A 16447-nucleotide genomic window follows, 5' to 3' on the forward strand; every position below is an offset into this window, starting at 1 on the left:
CTTTGGACATCTTTGCAACAATCCAAATTGTCGCATGACTCTCTCTGGATGGTAAAACTCAACAATTTGGAAACATAGCAATGACGCTGTTGTAAGCCATATATGTTGTCCTACAAGACACCATGGATGCAGATAATTATCGTATAGTGTCCAAATAACCTGCGATTTCAATTACAATAATTATGTTATAATCGATCAAGACAATAATATAACTAGTAAATTAACCATTGATGCATTGTAACAACATATATTACCTGATCATTATTATGTGTATCGTGATTAGAATGGTACGCAGGTAGAACATGCGTTGGTGTGTGAGTATAAGTTCTCCTAGTATCCCACCTATACACAATTAATGATTGCCATTGATTTTAGGGTTTGGAAGTATCAAGGATAAACGCTACAGTATACAATTTTGTATAGAAATAAAAAGTAAATATTATACTTGCAACCGTATGGGTCGTCACCATTTAAATTTATTGGAATTATTGGAATTGGGGTCAGATATGGAAGATGCTCCCATGCCCATAATTGTAATATGAAAATAGGACCTGCAACCTCTGTGGTTTTTCTAATAGAAGCAATACACAACTCTTCATAAAGGAAAGCAAGCGTGACACTACCCCAGCTATATTGCCCAGCTACACCAAAGTCCGCTAACAACTGAGAAACGGCAATGCAATTTATTTTGGCTCTTATTTCCAAATAGTAAAGACAAGACCTAGAACATGTATGCCCTAGCATGTTTTGTTGGGTTGTTATAGCATTGGCACCCTCGGTAGGTTCAAGAATGTATTCCTAACCCATGTTACTTTAAGGCTACCATATGTCAATGCAGTTTCGGTGGTGTCACTCCAAGTAAATTCGACAAACCGGTCCCCATTCCATATTAGTGGGCCCGCACACCGCATTGCCATCAATAGGCAATCCCGTAATGATTGCTATATCTTGTAGAGTGATCGACATTTCACAATTTGGTAGGTGAAATGTATGAGTTTCGCATTGCCACCACTCCACCAAAGAAGTGATAAGACTCAGTCCAATATCTATATGTGGTAGGCGGGTAACACGGTATAGTCTACATTGATGCAAATATGGGGTGATACGCTCGCCTAACCGCCGGGGTGCAAACCGTCGGGGTCGCACTCGTAACGTGGAAACCCATTTGAATTTTTTTTTAAAATGTACAATGTTATATTGCTAATGTTGAAATTATTTTCATGTAAATTGAATAATTGTAGATATTATTAGGATATTAATAAATTTGGTTCTTGCAACGTACATTGCCTTCCATTGCATCATTAGAGATGTGATATTGTTGTTGGGTTGGCAGAGAATGATCGAATGACCCAGGCTCCATTTCAAATATATCCTACATTAAATGCTACAATGAGTTAAACCATATCTGAAGATACGTTTTCATAGTATCTTTAATATATTGTACTACTGAGATTAAAAAATTACAATATCTGAAAGTACATTTTCTACAAATCATCTATATAAAAAATTACAAACTAAGCAAATAATTTCCAATTAAATTAGGGGCTGAGAAGCTTACTACAATTGTGATACGAAGTGAAGGAATGTAAGAATTATAGAGTGATGCTTGCAAGAAAATAAAGGAAAAAAAAAAAAAAAACATAATCAGATAATCATAAATATCTTCTAAGAACAAAAGAACAACAATAAAATATAATAACATTAATATAACCATACATAAAGCATATAATTTTTCCACGAAACACAAATGTAGGATTTATTGTACTAAAAAAAAAAAAAATACACATACATATCTTTATTATAAATCAACAAACATATTATGCAATATAGTTTTTTCCAAGTAATGATGTAATAACTGATAATAACAAAGTAAAATTGACTATAAAAACATCACAATAATACAATTTATTACAATTTTTGTGGTCATATACTACTATTAATAATAACAATAAATAATATTAAATAATTTCAAAATTAACAAAACATATACGTAAATTTAATTAGATAGAGAGTTTAGATACTTACGATAATTGTGATACCAACTGAAAGAGTGAGAATTATAGAGTGATACTTGCAAAAAAGAAAAAGAAAAACACAATTAGATAATAATAAATAAACACAAAATAACAACAATACTAAAAATATTTGTAGTACTAACCATAAAAAATTTATTAATCTAAAATTTGAATAAAAACAACAACAACAACAACAATCATAATCGCTGAAGCAAAAAGTAAAAAAACTTACATTAACCCAAAACTTACAATTGTGAATGCTGAAGCAAAACTGAAGAAAAACTGAACAATCGGATAGAAGTGTTTTGTGAGAAAACTTCAAGCAGAGATGTAGAAGTGTTTTGTGAGAAGGAAGGCTTGCCATTTATTACAAAGATGTGAAATAAAAGACAAAAAAAATTCATTTGTCACGGAGACTAACTGAGTTCCAGGCTTTTTGTTACATCAATCATATTTCTCTTGCAGAAATTATTCTTCAAGTCTTGTTTGATTCTTAGCAAAGAATCTCAGCAATGTTTTATTCAAGTCTTGTCACATCAAAATATTTTTTTTATATAACTTTCACGTGTTAGAATATATGTACTTGAAATTGAAGATGTAGATAAGAATCCTTCTATTTTGGCAATGTCATTGTCACAATTGATTTTCCTCTTTTTTTTTAATAATTTTTTTCACATTTTCGGCAATAGGATTGCCGCAAACCTTTTTTATTTTTTCCTTTTGAGCACTCACCGCATGGGCACTCAGTGAAGCGGGCAGGCTGGGCAGAAGAAATTTCGGCAACACTGTTGCTGAAATTCTCAAAATTTCTCTCTCCTCAGATTAGATTTTCTCTCTCATACTTTTCTTCGAATTTCGGCAACACTGTAGCCGAAATTCACTCTCTCTTCTCATTTCTCCAAATTACTTTAAACAGTGACTATACCCCAAAAAACTTGATTTTTACCAATATTTACCCAAAAGACTTGAAATGAATCCCTATTTTCTTGAAAGGGAATTTTCCGTTATGTTACGGAAGTTCCCTGTTAAATCAGTGGCAAAAAAGTCCAAGTAGACATCCACCAACCTCTCGATAACGTGGCATTTTGCATCTTCGACTTCGTTTCCCTTTCCATAATAAAAAGAGAAGAAGATTCTAATCTGATTCTTTCCATGAAGAGTAAGTGCTAATAAATCACTTTCACGTTAACTTACAAATTTTATATCTCAATCACTGAGTTGAGGCACAAAAGTTATATTATTTCTACAAGCTTTCTCAATTATTTGTGGTTGTTTCTCCTTTCTTTCCTTTATTTTATTTTTTGTGATTATTTTATAATTTCAATTCCCTTCCGAGTTGAGAGAGTGTGAAAGCGTCAATGCATGAGACGCGTAGACACTGAATGAAAAGAAAAGAAACTCTTTTGTCTCTATTAAAGAATGTTCTTAACACTTACTTCAATCATTGACTTGTAATATATATAGTAAGTCTTCGTCATTCTTGCATTAGCTCTGCAATCATCAACTACATGGTTGTGTTGTGAATTCCCATAACTCAATACTCCGACCAATCAAGTACTGCCTTGTTGAAGCACTCATCAAACTCAACCATCAAATTCCTGCTGCTTTTGTCTAGCTGCCCAAAGACTGACAAAGTAAGAGAGTACAATCTACAAGTAAGTTATTTAAGTTTCTAGTAATTTGTTTCAATTGTTATAGTCATTCTTGAGTATATATATCTTTATTGCAACATTAAAAATGTGGGATTTGTTTAGTGTTCACTACTTTTTTTAATTTATATATTTTAGCTATTTATTTTTTATTCTCTTCTGTTACCTGTGCTGCAAACAGTAATGCATGTGTGTAAATAAATTTATTATAAATAATAAAGAATGGGAAAGAGAGAGCATTTTCAGAAGAAATATAAGTATTTTTCATGCTGGTTGTCACAGAAGAATAGAAGAATTTTTCTAGTTGACTTTAACTTGATTATGGCAGAGCTTGTTCAGGTCATACATGACGTTTTCATTCTCATTTCTCATTCAATTATGCCCTTTTGTTGTTGTTTCAACCGAAAATGTTTTCCAGAATATGACTTATTAGTTATTTTCTAGAAATCATTTTCCAGAAAATCGGCCTTTTTTTTGGGGGGGGGGGTTTGGTTGTGACCTTGAAAATAGGCAGAATATATTTGTGGTGGTTCATTGAGTATGTGACATTCTGGAATATTGGGCTTGTTTTCTGTTGAATTACATTTTCCAGTGTACCAAACACCAAAAAATACCACAAACGTTTTCTGGAAAACATATTTTGTCGAAACAAATGGAGAAATTTAATAAGTATAACTGTATAAGAATACAACATTTTTCATAATTTTTTCCACCAATTGTTGACGTGGCTTGTTGTGATTAGTGCATAATAAAAGTGGCGTCAATGGTTGATCTAGGTGAAAATAATGTTCCGTGATAGGCTGTTAGCAGTAATAACACTCGTCTTTGTGTTCTTTATATTACCTGGTTTAGTTTGTACAACCAATTGCCTGTATCACTAGTCAAAAATCTGAGAGCCAAAACCATTAAGGTGGTGTTCAGTTTGTAGAATGTTGTCAACATTACCGCAACTTTACAGGAATTTGAGAATATTATCATGTTTGGTTGGTTGATTGTGCCACACATTACATGAATCTCACATTCTAATGGCTATCACATTACCATTACCCCAATGCATGGTGGACTAAGATGAAGATCAGCTTTAAAACAAACTAGAGAGACTGAATATGTTACCAATAAATTCATCAAGAAAATTTGATCCTTATTCCTGAGATTGTTTTATTGAAAAAAATGACAATTAGCTCTCAAAAAGAGTTATTTGATTGTAATGCAGCCCAGATATAGTCACCAGTGACTGAATAGTTCACATTTGATATAATTTTGTTCTATCACAGATGAAATTTAATTACTGAGATAAAGACATGAAAAGCCATCATTTACCTCTAGAGTCTGAACCCATTTTATTGAACTTGTTTTCTATAATTCTGTGTCATATGAAAACATTTAGCTCCAAATCAAGCATGTGCTCACATACACATGCTTGTGCATGCACAAACACACACACACATGTGCTTGATTTACTTCTTATATGATTATATGTTTATCGCACAGTCAAAACCAAGATGTCTTCTCAAAGAAACGGAGAGATAGAGGTGACTACAGCAGGAAGAGCGAATTTGTTGCCCCAATCATCTATGATGGATACTTCAGATGGACCCATGCCAATGCAAGAAGAAGTGCGTTTGGATGTTGCAGAATTGACTACTCAACCAATTCCTTATGAAGGTAAGTATCACTGCTTCTGTGTGGTATTATTTGCAGAAACATCTGTATGCTGTGCTTGAGTATTTTCCCAAATTGAGCTTCCTAGGTAGATTTGAGCTTTTGCCTGACTAGAGTCTATATTAGTCCTCAATGCTAATCACACACCCAATTGGTTTTGGTGGATGACCAGCCCAAACTTTGATGGCACTTTACTTTTTGGATCATGTGGATAGACTGTTATATAGTTGAGTTATTTTAGTTTACGTATCCATATCATATATAAGTATGTTTGTTTTGCAGAAAAATATTAAATAATTGCAAGGTTCTGTATAATGTGCTGATGGATGTAGTACCTGTTTGGGCTCATAATGTGCCATCGTCCTATAGAAAGTCAACTTAAACTCAGGACCTTCATTTATGAATCTCTGCCTGTTGAGTGAAAAATAAGTTTAGGAGAGTAAATGCAGAAATTGTACTTATAGTAGTCCTTGAATCTACCCTGAGGCGTTATTAATGGCCTATGAAACTTGTTTAGTCTTGCTAGCTAGGAATGTAGAAGTGTTGTCTTTGTAGGCCCAAATGCTCATGTTTTAGGTTATTCTCATGTCTGTAGTTCTCAAAATGATAGCCCTAAATTAGATTCTAGGGTGCTAGATTGGCTCCCTTAGCTTTAAATTTGATAAAATTCCAACTATATCTTGAATGTAGGTCAACATAAATATGGTATGTTTGCATGCCAACTGATGCAGAGATCACTACCAGAAATACGCTGATGGATTTATATCTGAATTTAATGTAATTGATTACATTTTTACTTTTCTTATTAGTTTTAACCTTTGAAGCTCTACTTAAAGACTCCAAAAATACATTGTAGGACATCTTGAATTTGATGAATAAAATTGAATTAAGATTTTCCTCTCCTTCTTGATAGTAATTCCTAGTAGTCTTGGGTGATAAAGCCTAGGAGTTCAAACAACCTCTATGTGGTGAAGACTAGGCATTGTTCTGCTCTCTCTCCCTAAATCCCTATACACATATTCAAGTCTGTGTTGCATCAGTAACTCCATATATTTGCTAATAGATTAGCTACAAACCTTGGGCATCAGCTTTAGGCATTGCTCAAATAACATTTATCTTGCTCATCTATAAACTCCGAAAGATTCCATAAAGCTTCTTAGTCAATGCCTATGCCAGATACATGCTGTTATTTGAATTGTCAATTCTTCAGTAGCATAAATCTATAATTATGTTTCATGATATTTTAGTACTCCAGTGATCTACTCAAAATTGGAAAATTTACATTTATCTTGCTCATATTAAGTTAGTTAAAGCACCCTTAAAACCTATACCTTTGTTCCTGAAATGTGTAGAGTTCATGACCTCTGAAGTGCAAGGTAGCTATTGTCTTATTTTTGCAAGTTAGCTTCTAAACGAAACAACTAAAGGCAACCTTTCTCACTGTTCAAACTTCATATGAGCAAGATAAATGTAAATTTTCCAATTTTGAGTAGATCACTGGAGTAGTAGCATATCATGAAACATAACTATAGATATATGCTACTGAAGAATTGACAATTCAAATAACAGCATATATCATTATATCTGGCGTGGGCATTGACTAAGAAGCTTTATGGACTCTTTTGGAGTCAAAAGATAGATGAAAGCCCAGGCAGAAGGTATTGAAGGGCTTTCATTGTAAAACTTAAACGGCCATGATTTTTGTTTTGAGATGAGTTATGAGACCCACAGTCATAATCACTTAAGAGAAAGTTATCAATGAGAATTAAAGTAGTGCAACAAACAAATTTTGAGACCCCCAAATCAAAAGTTCAATTGTCTTTCAAGGCATTTAAAAAACATCTCAGGTAAATTTCAGTTTTGGTCAATTATGGGGGGTTTGGGATCCAGTCTTTTGCAGGGTTTCTTGTTTTGGTTGGTTCTGTTCATTTGTCAAGTTTGATGTAATTTTTTTTTCTTTCCATGATTTTTCTATTTTCCTATCATGGTTAGGGTATTGTTTCACGTGTATAAATGTGTAATCTTCTGACTTAACTTTGGGTTCAATAAGTCTCGGAGTATTCTGCAGCTCTTAACCAAAAGAAACATTCACAATGTATACCATTGTCAAGATTAAAACATTCTTTTCCATCTCCACCTTCAACCTTGCCTGAAAATTTGAAGGAAGCAAATTCTTTGGCTTAAGAAATCATGTTTCTAAGATGTGCATTTAAAATCACTTGATTTGTTCCAGAGACATGTAATACAATAATCAATCTCTCCATGGACCTTTTACAATGTTAAGGTGCAGGTTTCATTTACTACGCAAGTAATAATATACTATATCTTGTGGCATTACACATTGTTAAGTACATGTTAAATTGAAAAAAGGCAGGGGAAATATTGGGGAATTGAATGGATATTGGGGAGGATATAGTTTTATAAAACTCAAATACATTTCCTCATGGTTGAGATTTTTCAGGGGAAAGAAGAAAGGACTACCTCTCCCTATGTGTACCATTATATGAAGCAGCCATCAAAGGTGACTGGAAAGCTGCTAAAGATGTCATTAACAAAGATCATGGTGTTGTTCGTGCTGGGATAACGAGAAAAAGGGAGACTGCTCTGCACATTGCTGCTGCAGCAAAACGCACTGCTTTTGTAAAGGAACTGGTTGAACATATGAAAGAAGAGGACCTAGCCTTGAAAAATAAAGATGAAAACACTGCTATTTGTTTTGCTGCCGCATCAGGAATTGTGGAAATTGCTGAGGTGATGGTGAAAAAAAACAAAAACCTTACTCTGATTCGAGGTAATCAAGGAAAGACACCCTTATACATGGCAGCTTTGTTTGGACACAGGGATATGGTGTCATATCTCTATGATGTTACTGATTTTGAAAGCCTAACTCCTGAGGAACGAATTAGCCTCCTTCTTGGTACTATCTCGGCTGATTTATACGGTATGATGCCCTTATAACTATATATTTCTATGGCATGAAATAACCTTCCACAATTGCCTCACCCTTATTGCATTTTGGAAATGATTTATTGTGCTTTGGCCTCTTGCTAGTCAGCCCTTTTAGAGGGTGCTCACTTTGTCTATTCAAGGCTAATGGCGCTTATTTAGCGATCACAAGGAAATGAATCTTTGTTTATCGCAAAGAATAAAAAGTGTTTTGGCCACTAAGTGTAATTCTATCAACTATTGAAAAATTGGTAACATTTGTGCATTACAAGTTACTTGATTCTCTAATTTAAAACAGGTTTTTCTACCCAAAAAAAAAAAAAAAAAAATCCTCCAAGACTGTTAAATGCAATGAATATTTAACCATGCGTGCACAATGTAGTGATTTATTTTATTCATTTGTCCCATATTAATGTATTTATTTGAGAAGCAACTTTATTCTGTGTGAAGGCTACATAGATAGCTTAAACCATAAAATCTTATTTATCCAATTGGGTATGTCACACCTTAGTTATTTGAATTAGCATGTAAATTAGGGAGTCATAAGATTGCTCCCAGAAAGTTACTTAATAAAATTGTCACACTTGGTTTAGATGTAAGACAGTTCAACATGCTTTGCATCCTCTTCTTAATTTCCATTACACCTGGATATCTCTGAGAATAAAGAGGCAGTTTATGACTCTAACAATGAACCATTGTGTTTTGTGTACAGATCTAGCTTTAAAAATATTGGACAGAGACACATCATTAGCCTTGGCTCGAGATGCAAACAATGAGACAGCCTTGCATGTATTGGCTCGAAAGCCTTCCAAAATTGCCAACAAAAGTCAGCTGGGAATCTGGAAAAGATACATCAATTCAAGTAAGTTTTTTGAGCCCTCTCAAAATCTCTTAGCATAAACTATGTGCTAACCCTTTAAAGTATTGGGCAAATACACTTATGCATCAAGGTGCCACTCTATATAGGCAAATACACTTTAATCAGTATCCACTCTACACCTTAAAAATCCATTTCTACATATTCCCTTTGGCATTAAGATCATCTTATATGCCTTAGAAAGTTCAAGGGTATAAAATGTTTTATTTTTAATCTCCAGTGGCTGATTTGTGTTTCCCCTAAAGCTGTTTAGGGTCAACGTGCAATTTCAATTTTTCTTAATAAATAATAGGATGCTGCAAATATGTCAATTGTTATTTTGGAATAGGCATCTCATTTAGTTTGTATAATTTTTGTCAAATAACATTTTAATCAATATTAATTCTACCTATAGGCTTCAAAGGGATTTATCATGAGGATTTGATGCGGACGTTTGCCCATCAACTAGTCAAAAAACTCTGGGAACGTGTTCTACAACAGCAAGATTCAGATATTTCAAAACTAATTAAAAAACCTTCAAGACTACTCTTTGATGCTGCAGAATTAGGTAGTCTTGAGTTTCTGATTATCCTTATTCGCTCGTATCCTGATCTTATATGGAAAGTTGATGATAATAATCGAAGTTTGTTTCATGTTGCTGTTCTATATCGTCACCGGACCATATTTAATCTAATATATGAGTTTGGAGCAATTAAAGATTTGATAGCAGCATACAAGGATGGCGAAAATAATAACATTCTGCATCTTGCTGGAAACTTGCCACCTCCTAGTCGACTCCAAATTGTATCAGGAGCTGCACTCCAAATGCAAAGAGAGCTATTGTGGTTTAAGGTAAGTAAATAACACAAATTAATTTATAGTTATTGATTTTTTTTAATAACTAGTATATTTCTTCAATATATTTTGTTGATCTACCGTATTTCATAAATTTTTTGTAAGTTTGAATTGGACCTTTTTGTTGATTATGTTGGATTTGTATAACTTTAATTTAATGACCATTATAGGCAGTGGAAAAAATTGTGCCACCTTCATATATTAAGATGAGGAATTCAGATAAAGAGACACCTAAGGATCTGTTTACAGAGAGCCACAAAGACTTGTTAAAAGAAGGGGAGAAGTGGATGAAGAGCACTGCAACTTCATGCATGCTTGTTGCAACACTCATTGCAACTGTGGTATTTGCGGCAATCTTTACTATACCAGGAGGAAATAATAATGACAATGGTGCTCCTCCTCCATTTCTAGAAAAGGGTGCTCCTCCATTTCTAGAAGAGGGTGCTCCTCTATTTCTAGAAAAGAAGTGGTTTCTGATTTTTGTCATATCGGATGCAGTAGCGCTATTCTCTTCCGCAGCCTCAATAATAATGTTCTTGTCCATTCTTACGTCACGTTATGCTGAAAACGATTTTCTTGTATCACTACCTGCAAGGTTGATGTTTGGACTGTCGGCACTCTTTGTCTCCATTGCTACAATGGTGCTAGCCTACGGTGCAGCCATCTTTATGATCTATGATCATAAATTTGAATGGGTTCCGATTGTTATTGTGTCTCTTGCTTGTGTCATAGTCGCATTATTCGCTTGGCAACATTTTCACCTTTGGGCTGATACAATCCGCTCAACATATTGGTCAAGGTATCTCTTCCGACCATTCAAACATAGGCTTTACAATTGAATTTTTGTGGAATCTGCAGAAGTCCTTGTGGGAGCCCATTAATTTGTTCCCTTATAGTTGAGGTTCATACTTTTTATTTTTTATTATGAATTGTTCCACTGAATTATACATTATGTTATTTTGTGTTAATGACTTTTTTATAAACAAAAGTACTTGATCTGAGTTAATGAGTAACATTTCTTGAGGCTTTTTAGTTGTTTTTAATGTACCAAACACTTTCTTATATGTTACCAGGGATATAGTATAGCCATATGCCTTGCTTTCTATATTTTACTGCAATAGATCAAAAGGGCCCGGGGTGATCATGAGTCTAGTTTTCAATTTATCACAACGTTGAATATTGAGGCCCTTAGTAAAGAGGCCTGTGAGCTAATTTACACTTAAAATGAATATCAATCAGAGCTTGCACAAATTTTCTAAATTGATTCACGCCAAATGAGATATTAGGCCGTGTAAATGTTAGATATTGCAATGCACCAACTATGCTACAATGTAGAGAAGGATCAAATAGGAGGTTACCATTGCGTTTACTGAACTGAGTTGCAGGAGCACAAGGATTATTGCAACGCTTGTAGTTGAAAATACTATGACGTTTTAAGAGATTAGAGACATAATTTTGCTGGTGGACATATATACCTGAAGGAGCCCAACTGATGGATTAAATTGTCAATGAAGGAAATATCATTCCCTGTAAGCAATAAGGTAATGGACTAATGGAGTGACCATTGCAATGGATGAATAATGACGGGAGTCAGCAATAGATCCATGGAAACCATGAGTTTGAATATGAGAGGTGAGACGCTCAAACCAAGCATGGGGTGCTTGCTCGATACCATTTTTGGATTTATGAAGTTTACTAATATGATTAGGGTTATCAGATCAACAAAGCTAGGTAATTGAGTCATATAGACCTCTTCCTTGAGAACTCAAAGCAAGAAGGCATTGGTGACGTCGAACTATCGAAGAGACCATTGAGATTGGACAAGTAATAATATGATGCAAACAATAGCAGGCTTGATGATTGGGCTGAATCTTTCATCAAAATCAAGGCCAAACTATTGACGATAACCCATAGAACACATTAAGCCTTATAACAAGCAATGCTACCATTAGAGTGTCTTCTTTTAACTTGTATACCCATTTGCACCCAACAAATGGCTAAACTCCAGGTGCCCTGTTTTTCTGAAGCTGTAAATTAAGCATCCATAGTTTGATGCCATTGTGAAATATATCTTAGAAGCAACATGATAAGAGGGAGGCCCGGTGGTTAAATAGTCAATGATAAAAGAGCGAAAACATTTTTTCCTCTTGGAAAATACCAGAACGGATTTTCATAGGATGTGTAGGTAATGGAGGGGAAATTGAGAAAGGTGTGTTTGAATTGTGTAGGGAAAGAGGTGACACAGAATGTGGAGGAGAGTAGATGGCCCTGGGCGATGTAGAATAAACAGTACATGCCAACCTGAAGCAGCAGGGGCGTCAAAAATCACAACCCAAGATCAATGCGGTGCCAGTAGAGACCATCGGCGTGACAATGTTGGAATTGCATGAAATTTGGAAGGATGAAAGAAAATGACATTCTGATTCAAACTTGAATTTCGAGCATCACCTAAATTTAGGCAAATTCTTTTGTTAAAGCTCCGAAAACAATGTTTTTGCTATCTATATATTACTAAAAGCTGAAGCGTAACATTTAATGTTGCTACGCTCTCATTAAGCCACATCAACTAGCATGTCATTTCTAATTTTTTTTCCCTAAATTTCTCTTATAATTTTAAAATATTTTTACTAAATTTTTCTCTGATTTTAAAATACTATTAAAAAGAAAATGATATCCAGCCATATCTCTTCGCCTATTCTTTATAGCTTTAAATATGTTCACCATAAAACCCAAATGAATATAACGTTGCTGTTCACCGTTAAGCCCAAAACCCAACCCTTTATTCTTTTAAACGCCAACCCTTTCATCTTCTTCTTCAGACCTTCAGCTTTCTAACGCCAACCTCCCTCTTCCATCCTTCGTCTCTTCCTCTCCTTATTTAAGTGAATCACTCCTTCATACCTCATCACTATCTCCCCTCCTTTTGCTCTTGTTATCTTTCACGGTTTCAAAAACTTCTCATTTAATTGAATCAGAAAACAACATATTTGAAGAAGAGCTTAGAAATACTGACAGAATGTGGATTATTCACTTCAGGTATTTCACCTTTGTTCATGTTTTGTTTGGGAGTGTTTCTTTTGAATGATTTGCTTAGATTGATGAGTTTGGAGCCCTGTAGTGGGTTTTGCTAATTTCAATCATTGGACGCATTGCTTTCTCTTTTGTATTTCAGTAATTCAATCAACACTCCATTCCCTATCCGTATCCTTTTGCGAGAGGCAAATTGGTCCGACCACAGGCCCAAGTTCAAGGCCACTGTCAACTTTAATGGCAAGGAGTTGTTAGCTGCCTCCTTTGTACGAGCTGTCGATATCTACATCCGCTACAAGGTCTGTATATCAAGTTGAGGTATACTTAAATTTTATTTTCTATGTATAGTTAAAATTTTTAGGGTTAATGCTTTTGTGTTTTCCTGTTTGGGTATTGAGTTTATGGTCTGCAATTTTTTGTATTTTTAGTTGTTGCCGTTGGCTGTAGAGAAAAGTTCAGAAATTAGGGTAAGGAAAATTACCCCAATCTGTGATTATTTTTATTAGGCTTATATGAAGTTGAGGTTATACAACGTCAGGGAGATTAGAGGAAGAATGTTTCCACCTTCCTTGTGCAGGCTGGCATTGTGAAGAAGGAACATATTAAGATTCATTGTTTTTGAATAGCTGCAGCCTGCAGGTCAATCTCTATATGTGGTTTACATTATTCCCGTCACGCTATAGTGGATAGTTTATGATCTAAACCTTAGACTGTAGCCATAATACATGTGACTTTGTTATATGTATGTCTATCTTCTGTGTCAATTTGGTAGTTTTGCTACTTGCTGAGTTGTTAATTACAATAAGTTTTGACTGTTTAGCAATTAGCTCCTCTCATCTCATTTAGTTTATACTTTGCTGGGCTTAAGAAACTTCAAGGTTAAAATGAGTCACAAGAGTCATAGCCATAAGAGTTCTTACATTTTATTTTGGGGTGATAGTCTTCTTAATCTAAAATAGGAAATATCATGAGAAGTTTGTGAATATCTTAATATCTTACTTCTGTTCTATATAAAAATATTTTGTTTAATTATCTTTCACAATACGAGGTTTCATAACTTTTTGGGGGATGTGGCGTTTCTTTTTCTAATGGGTATCCTCTTTCTCTATCTCAGCTAAAAGCTACCAAATTCTTGTATAGGTGTGCAGTGAATACCTTAATACTGAAAGTTGATTGGCTTACTGATTCAATTGCAGCAGGTTCTATTATACCACTTGAGAATTGCAGCTCTTAATAAACTTATCACCAAGTAACCTTCTTTTTTTTTTCACAAAACTAAAGCATTCTTAGATCCAAGATGGTATTTAACATCAAGAAAACTTCAAATTAAAAAACTTCCCAAACTGAAATATAAGAATTGCTACATCCCATAACACAGCAAACAAAAAATAAACTCCAAATGACATTGAGATCAGATTCATACATAGAGGAGATCTGCTACAATATTTGGCATTGTAATAAATACACAAAAAATTGTTTCAGCTGCAACAATATTACCTTTTTTTGCACAGACTACATGAGCTAATTTGAGTCTCATCACAACACTTAAAAGGCAGCAGGCAGTAACAAAATTTAAGAAGGGAATAAAAAACATCAAGCAATCAAGCAAAAAGAATAGAGCAGAAAACAGACTGGAATTTAGAGATACCTGAACTGAAGCATCCAGCTTCTGTTAGTATTTATATACTGTGAGGAAAGGAGTAAGGAAAACAGAGAGGCTGCCATTAGAAGGTGGGGAAGGGGAAGGAACTCGTGAGAAACCAAAGGGCGTGAGGATTTTGCCGTTAGAAGGTGGGAAGGGGAGCCAACACGTGAGAAACAAAAGGGAAGGAAATCAAGAGTTAGTAACCTTGGGTTTCTAAGGGTTTTCAGTTTGGAAGGCTTGGGTTTGCGCTTTAAGTTATAATTAAATTTAGAAGAAGTGGGATGTTGGAATTAAATTTAAAAGAATTGGGCTTTATGGTGGAGATAGGTTGGAAATACTTTTAGTTTTATTAGTCTTTTAAAATTGAAAAAATCTATTTTAAAATTGTAGGATAAATTTAGGAAATAGGATGAGAATGACATGGATGCTGACGTGGTTCAATGTGAGCGTAGCAACATTAAATGCTACGCTTCAGTTTTTAGTAATATATAAATTTGTTTCTCCTTAATAACTTTTAGTTTAAAAGTCAAAATAATGTCTTGTTTGTTTTGTGATGACCCTTATAGTAGTTTATGATTTTACTCTTCCTCTACGTATTCCAGTTTATCTCCTTATGAATTCAGGGAAATCTCTTGTGAATATAAGGTTTACTGCCAGAAGCTAATAGTTTAGTTTTTGTTTTATCAAGAGAGTATTGCGTGTAATTTATTTAGGCTTCCATGACATCACTGGTGTAGTCAAGGGAGCTGGAGAAGAGGAGGGAGACGTTCGAGATAGAGGTTGATAATGCCTTAAAATCTATAGTTGTTATATATTTTTGTGGACGTTATATCCTTATTACTATGCTTTGAGTGAGATATAATCTGTTTGAAATAAACACTCCCATGGAAAGCTATATGTAAACACTAAATTACAAGTTTGGAAATCAAAAAATCAAAATAGTTTCACAAATGCATATTTGTATTGATGTATGAGTAAGTAAAATTGTCTAAAATTGAATCCTATTACAAAAGAATACTCCTCTAGATTGTTGAAGTAGAATTACAATGAATCTATAACTATGTGTTTGTTAGGAATCCTTTGTGCTTCACGTTCTCCGTGTGTACTTTGTGTTCTTTGTGTGTTCTTGTTTTTGGTATGTTCTTTGAATGTTCTTTATGTTTTCTTCGTCTTTGAAGATTGTAGTGGAGGTTCTTTGAGACTTTGGAGGCTTGAATTCGTTGATCTTCACTAACTTGCAATCTCTTGAAGTTTCTGAACACTTTTGGACTTGATTCCAATGCACTTTGAGATTTAGAAAGATGACTTGAATGATTTCTCTCTAAATGTTCTAGAGACTCAAAGGTTGAAGTTCTTGGAGGCTTTGGAACTTGATTCCAGCAAAGCTTCGAGACTTCTGAATGTGTGTCAATGTCCTCCTACCAGACTGATGAGAGTCTTTATTTAAAGGAGTCTTGAGAAGGTGTGATGACGCATAATTGGCTATAAGTGGTAACACATGTTATAGTTTAAATGGAGGGATTTTATGTCTTGTTCTCTAAGGGACAAATGACATTATTTGAGTAGCTAAAGTGTTTTAAATTAAAATAACATTAGATTGCTTATATCATATAAATTAAATATTAACATGTGTTGAGGTGTGATAGGCTCTTAAGTGTTCTTTGTAACTGTCTTTTCATAACACTTGGAATATTCTCATCAGTCTCTGAATAATGACAATGGGACTCACTAAATAACAAGTGGCAGCTTCTAATTAGTTGCAAAATTTCCACTTCTACACTATAGTGAA

General features: G+C 34.3%; 1 protein-coding gene and 1 long non-coding RNA gene across 4 annotated transcripts; both read left to right on the plus strand.

The window, feature by feature from the left end:
* The first annotated feature begins 3487 nt into the window (after nt 1–3487).
* LOC142642568 (uncharacterized) lies at nt 3488–11065 on the plus strand. Of its 2 annotated transcripts, none has more exons than XM_075816951.1 (6): nt 3488–3670; nt 5156–5329; nt 7788–8267; nt 8985–9134; nt 9544–9980; nt 10154–11065. In XM_075816951.1, exons 2-6 carry the CDS (start codon nt 5167–5169, stop codon nt 10820–10822), a joined length of 1899 nt encoding a protein of 632 aa, XP_075673066.1. In that variant the 5' UTR covers nt 3488–3670; nt 5156–5166; the 3' UTR covers nt 10823–11065. The 2 variants fall into 2 exon arrangements, with proteins under 2 accessions (XP_075673066.1, XP_075673067.1); XM_075816952.1 differs by having other exon boundaries at nt 3497–3649.
* Nucleotides 11066–12740: 1675 nt separating this feature from the next.
* Nucleotides 12741–16308, plus strand: LOC142644621 (uncharacterized). 2 transcript variants are annotated; one of them, XR_012845947.1, is made up of 3 exons: nt 12741–13019; nt 13156–13331; nt 15837–16308. It is a non-coding gene; the product is annotated as an uncharacterized LOC142644621 (long non-coding RNA). The 2 variants fall into 2 exon arrangements; XR_012845948.1 differs by having other exon boundaries at nt 13156–13312.
* The last annotated feature ends 139 nt before the right edge of the window (nt 16309–16447 follow it).

Source organism: Castanea sativa, chromosome 7 (genome assembly GCF_040712315.1).
Source record: "Castanea sativa cultivar Marrone di Chiusa Pesio chromosome 7, ASM4071231v1".
Classification (NCBI taxonomy): Eukaryota; Viridiplantae; Streptophyta; class Magnoliopsida; order Fagales; family Fagaceae; genus Castanea; species Castanea sativa.

Bases quoted from the DNA above. Each gene is read 5' to 3' on its own strand.
- LOC142642568 (XM_075816951.1), top strand. From the start codon at position 5,167: ATGTCTTCTCAAAGAAACGGAGAGATAGAGGTGACTACAGCAGGAAGA. The intron at 8,268-8,984 runs GTATGATGCCCT...TTTTGTGTACAG, and splicing joins TATCTCGGCTGATTTATACG to ATCTAGCTTTAAAAATATTG. The intron at 9,135-9,543 runs GTAAGTTTTTTG...TTCTACCTATAG, and splicing joins GAAAAGATACATCAATTCAA to GCTTCAAAGGGATTTATCAT.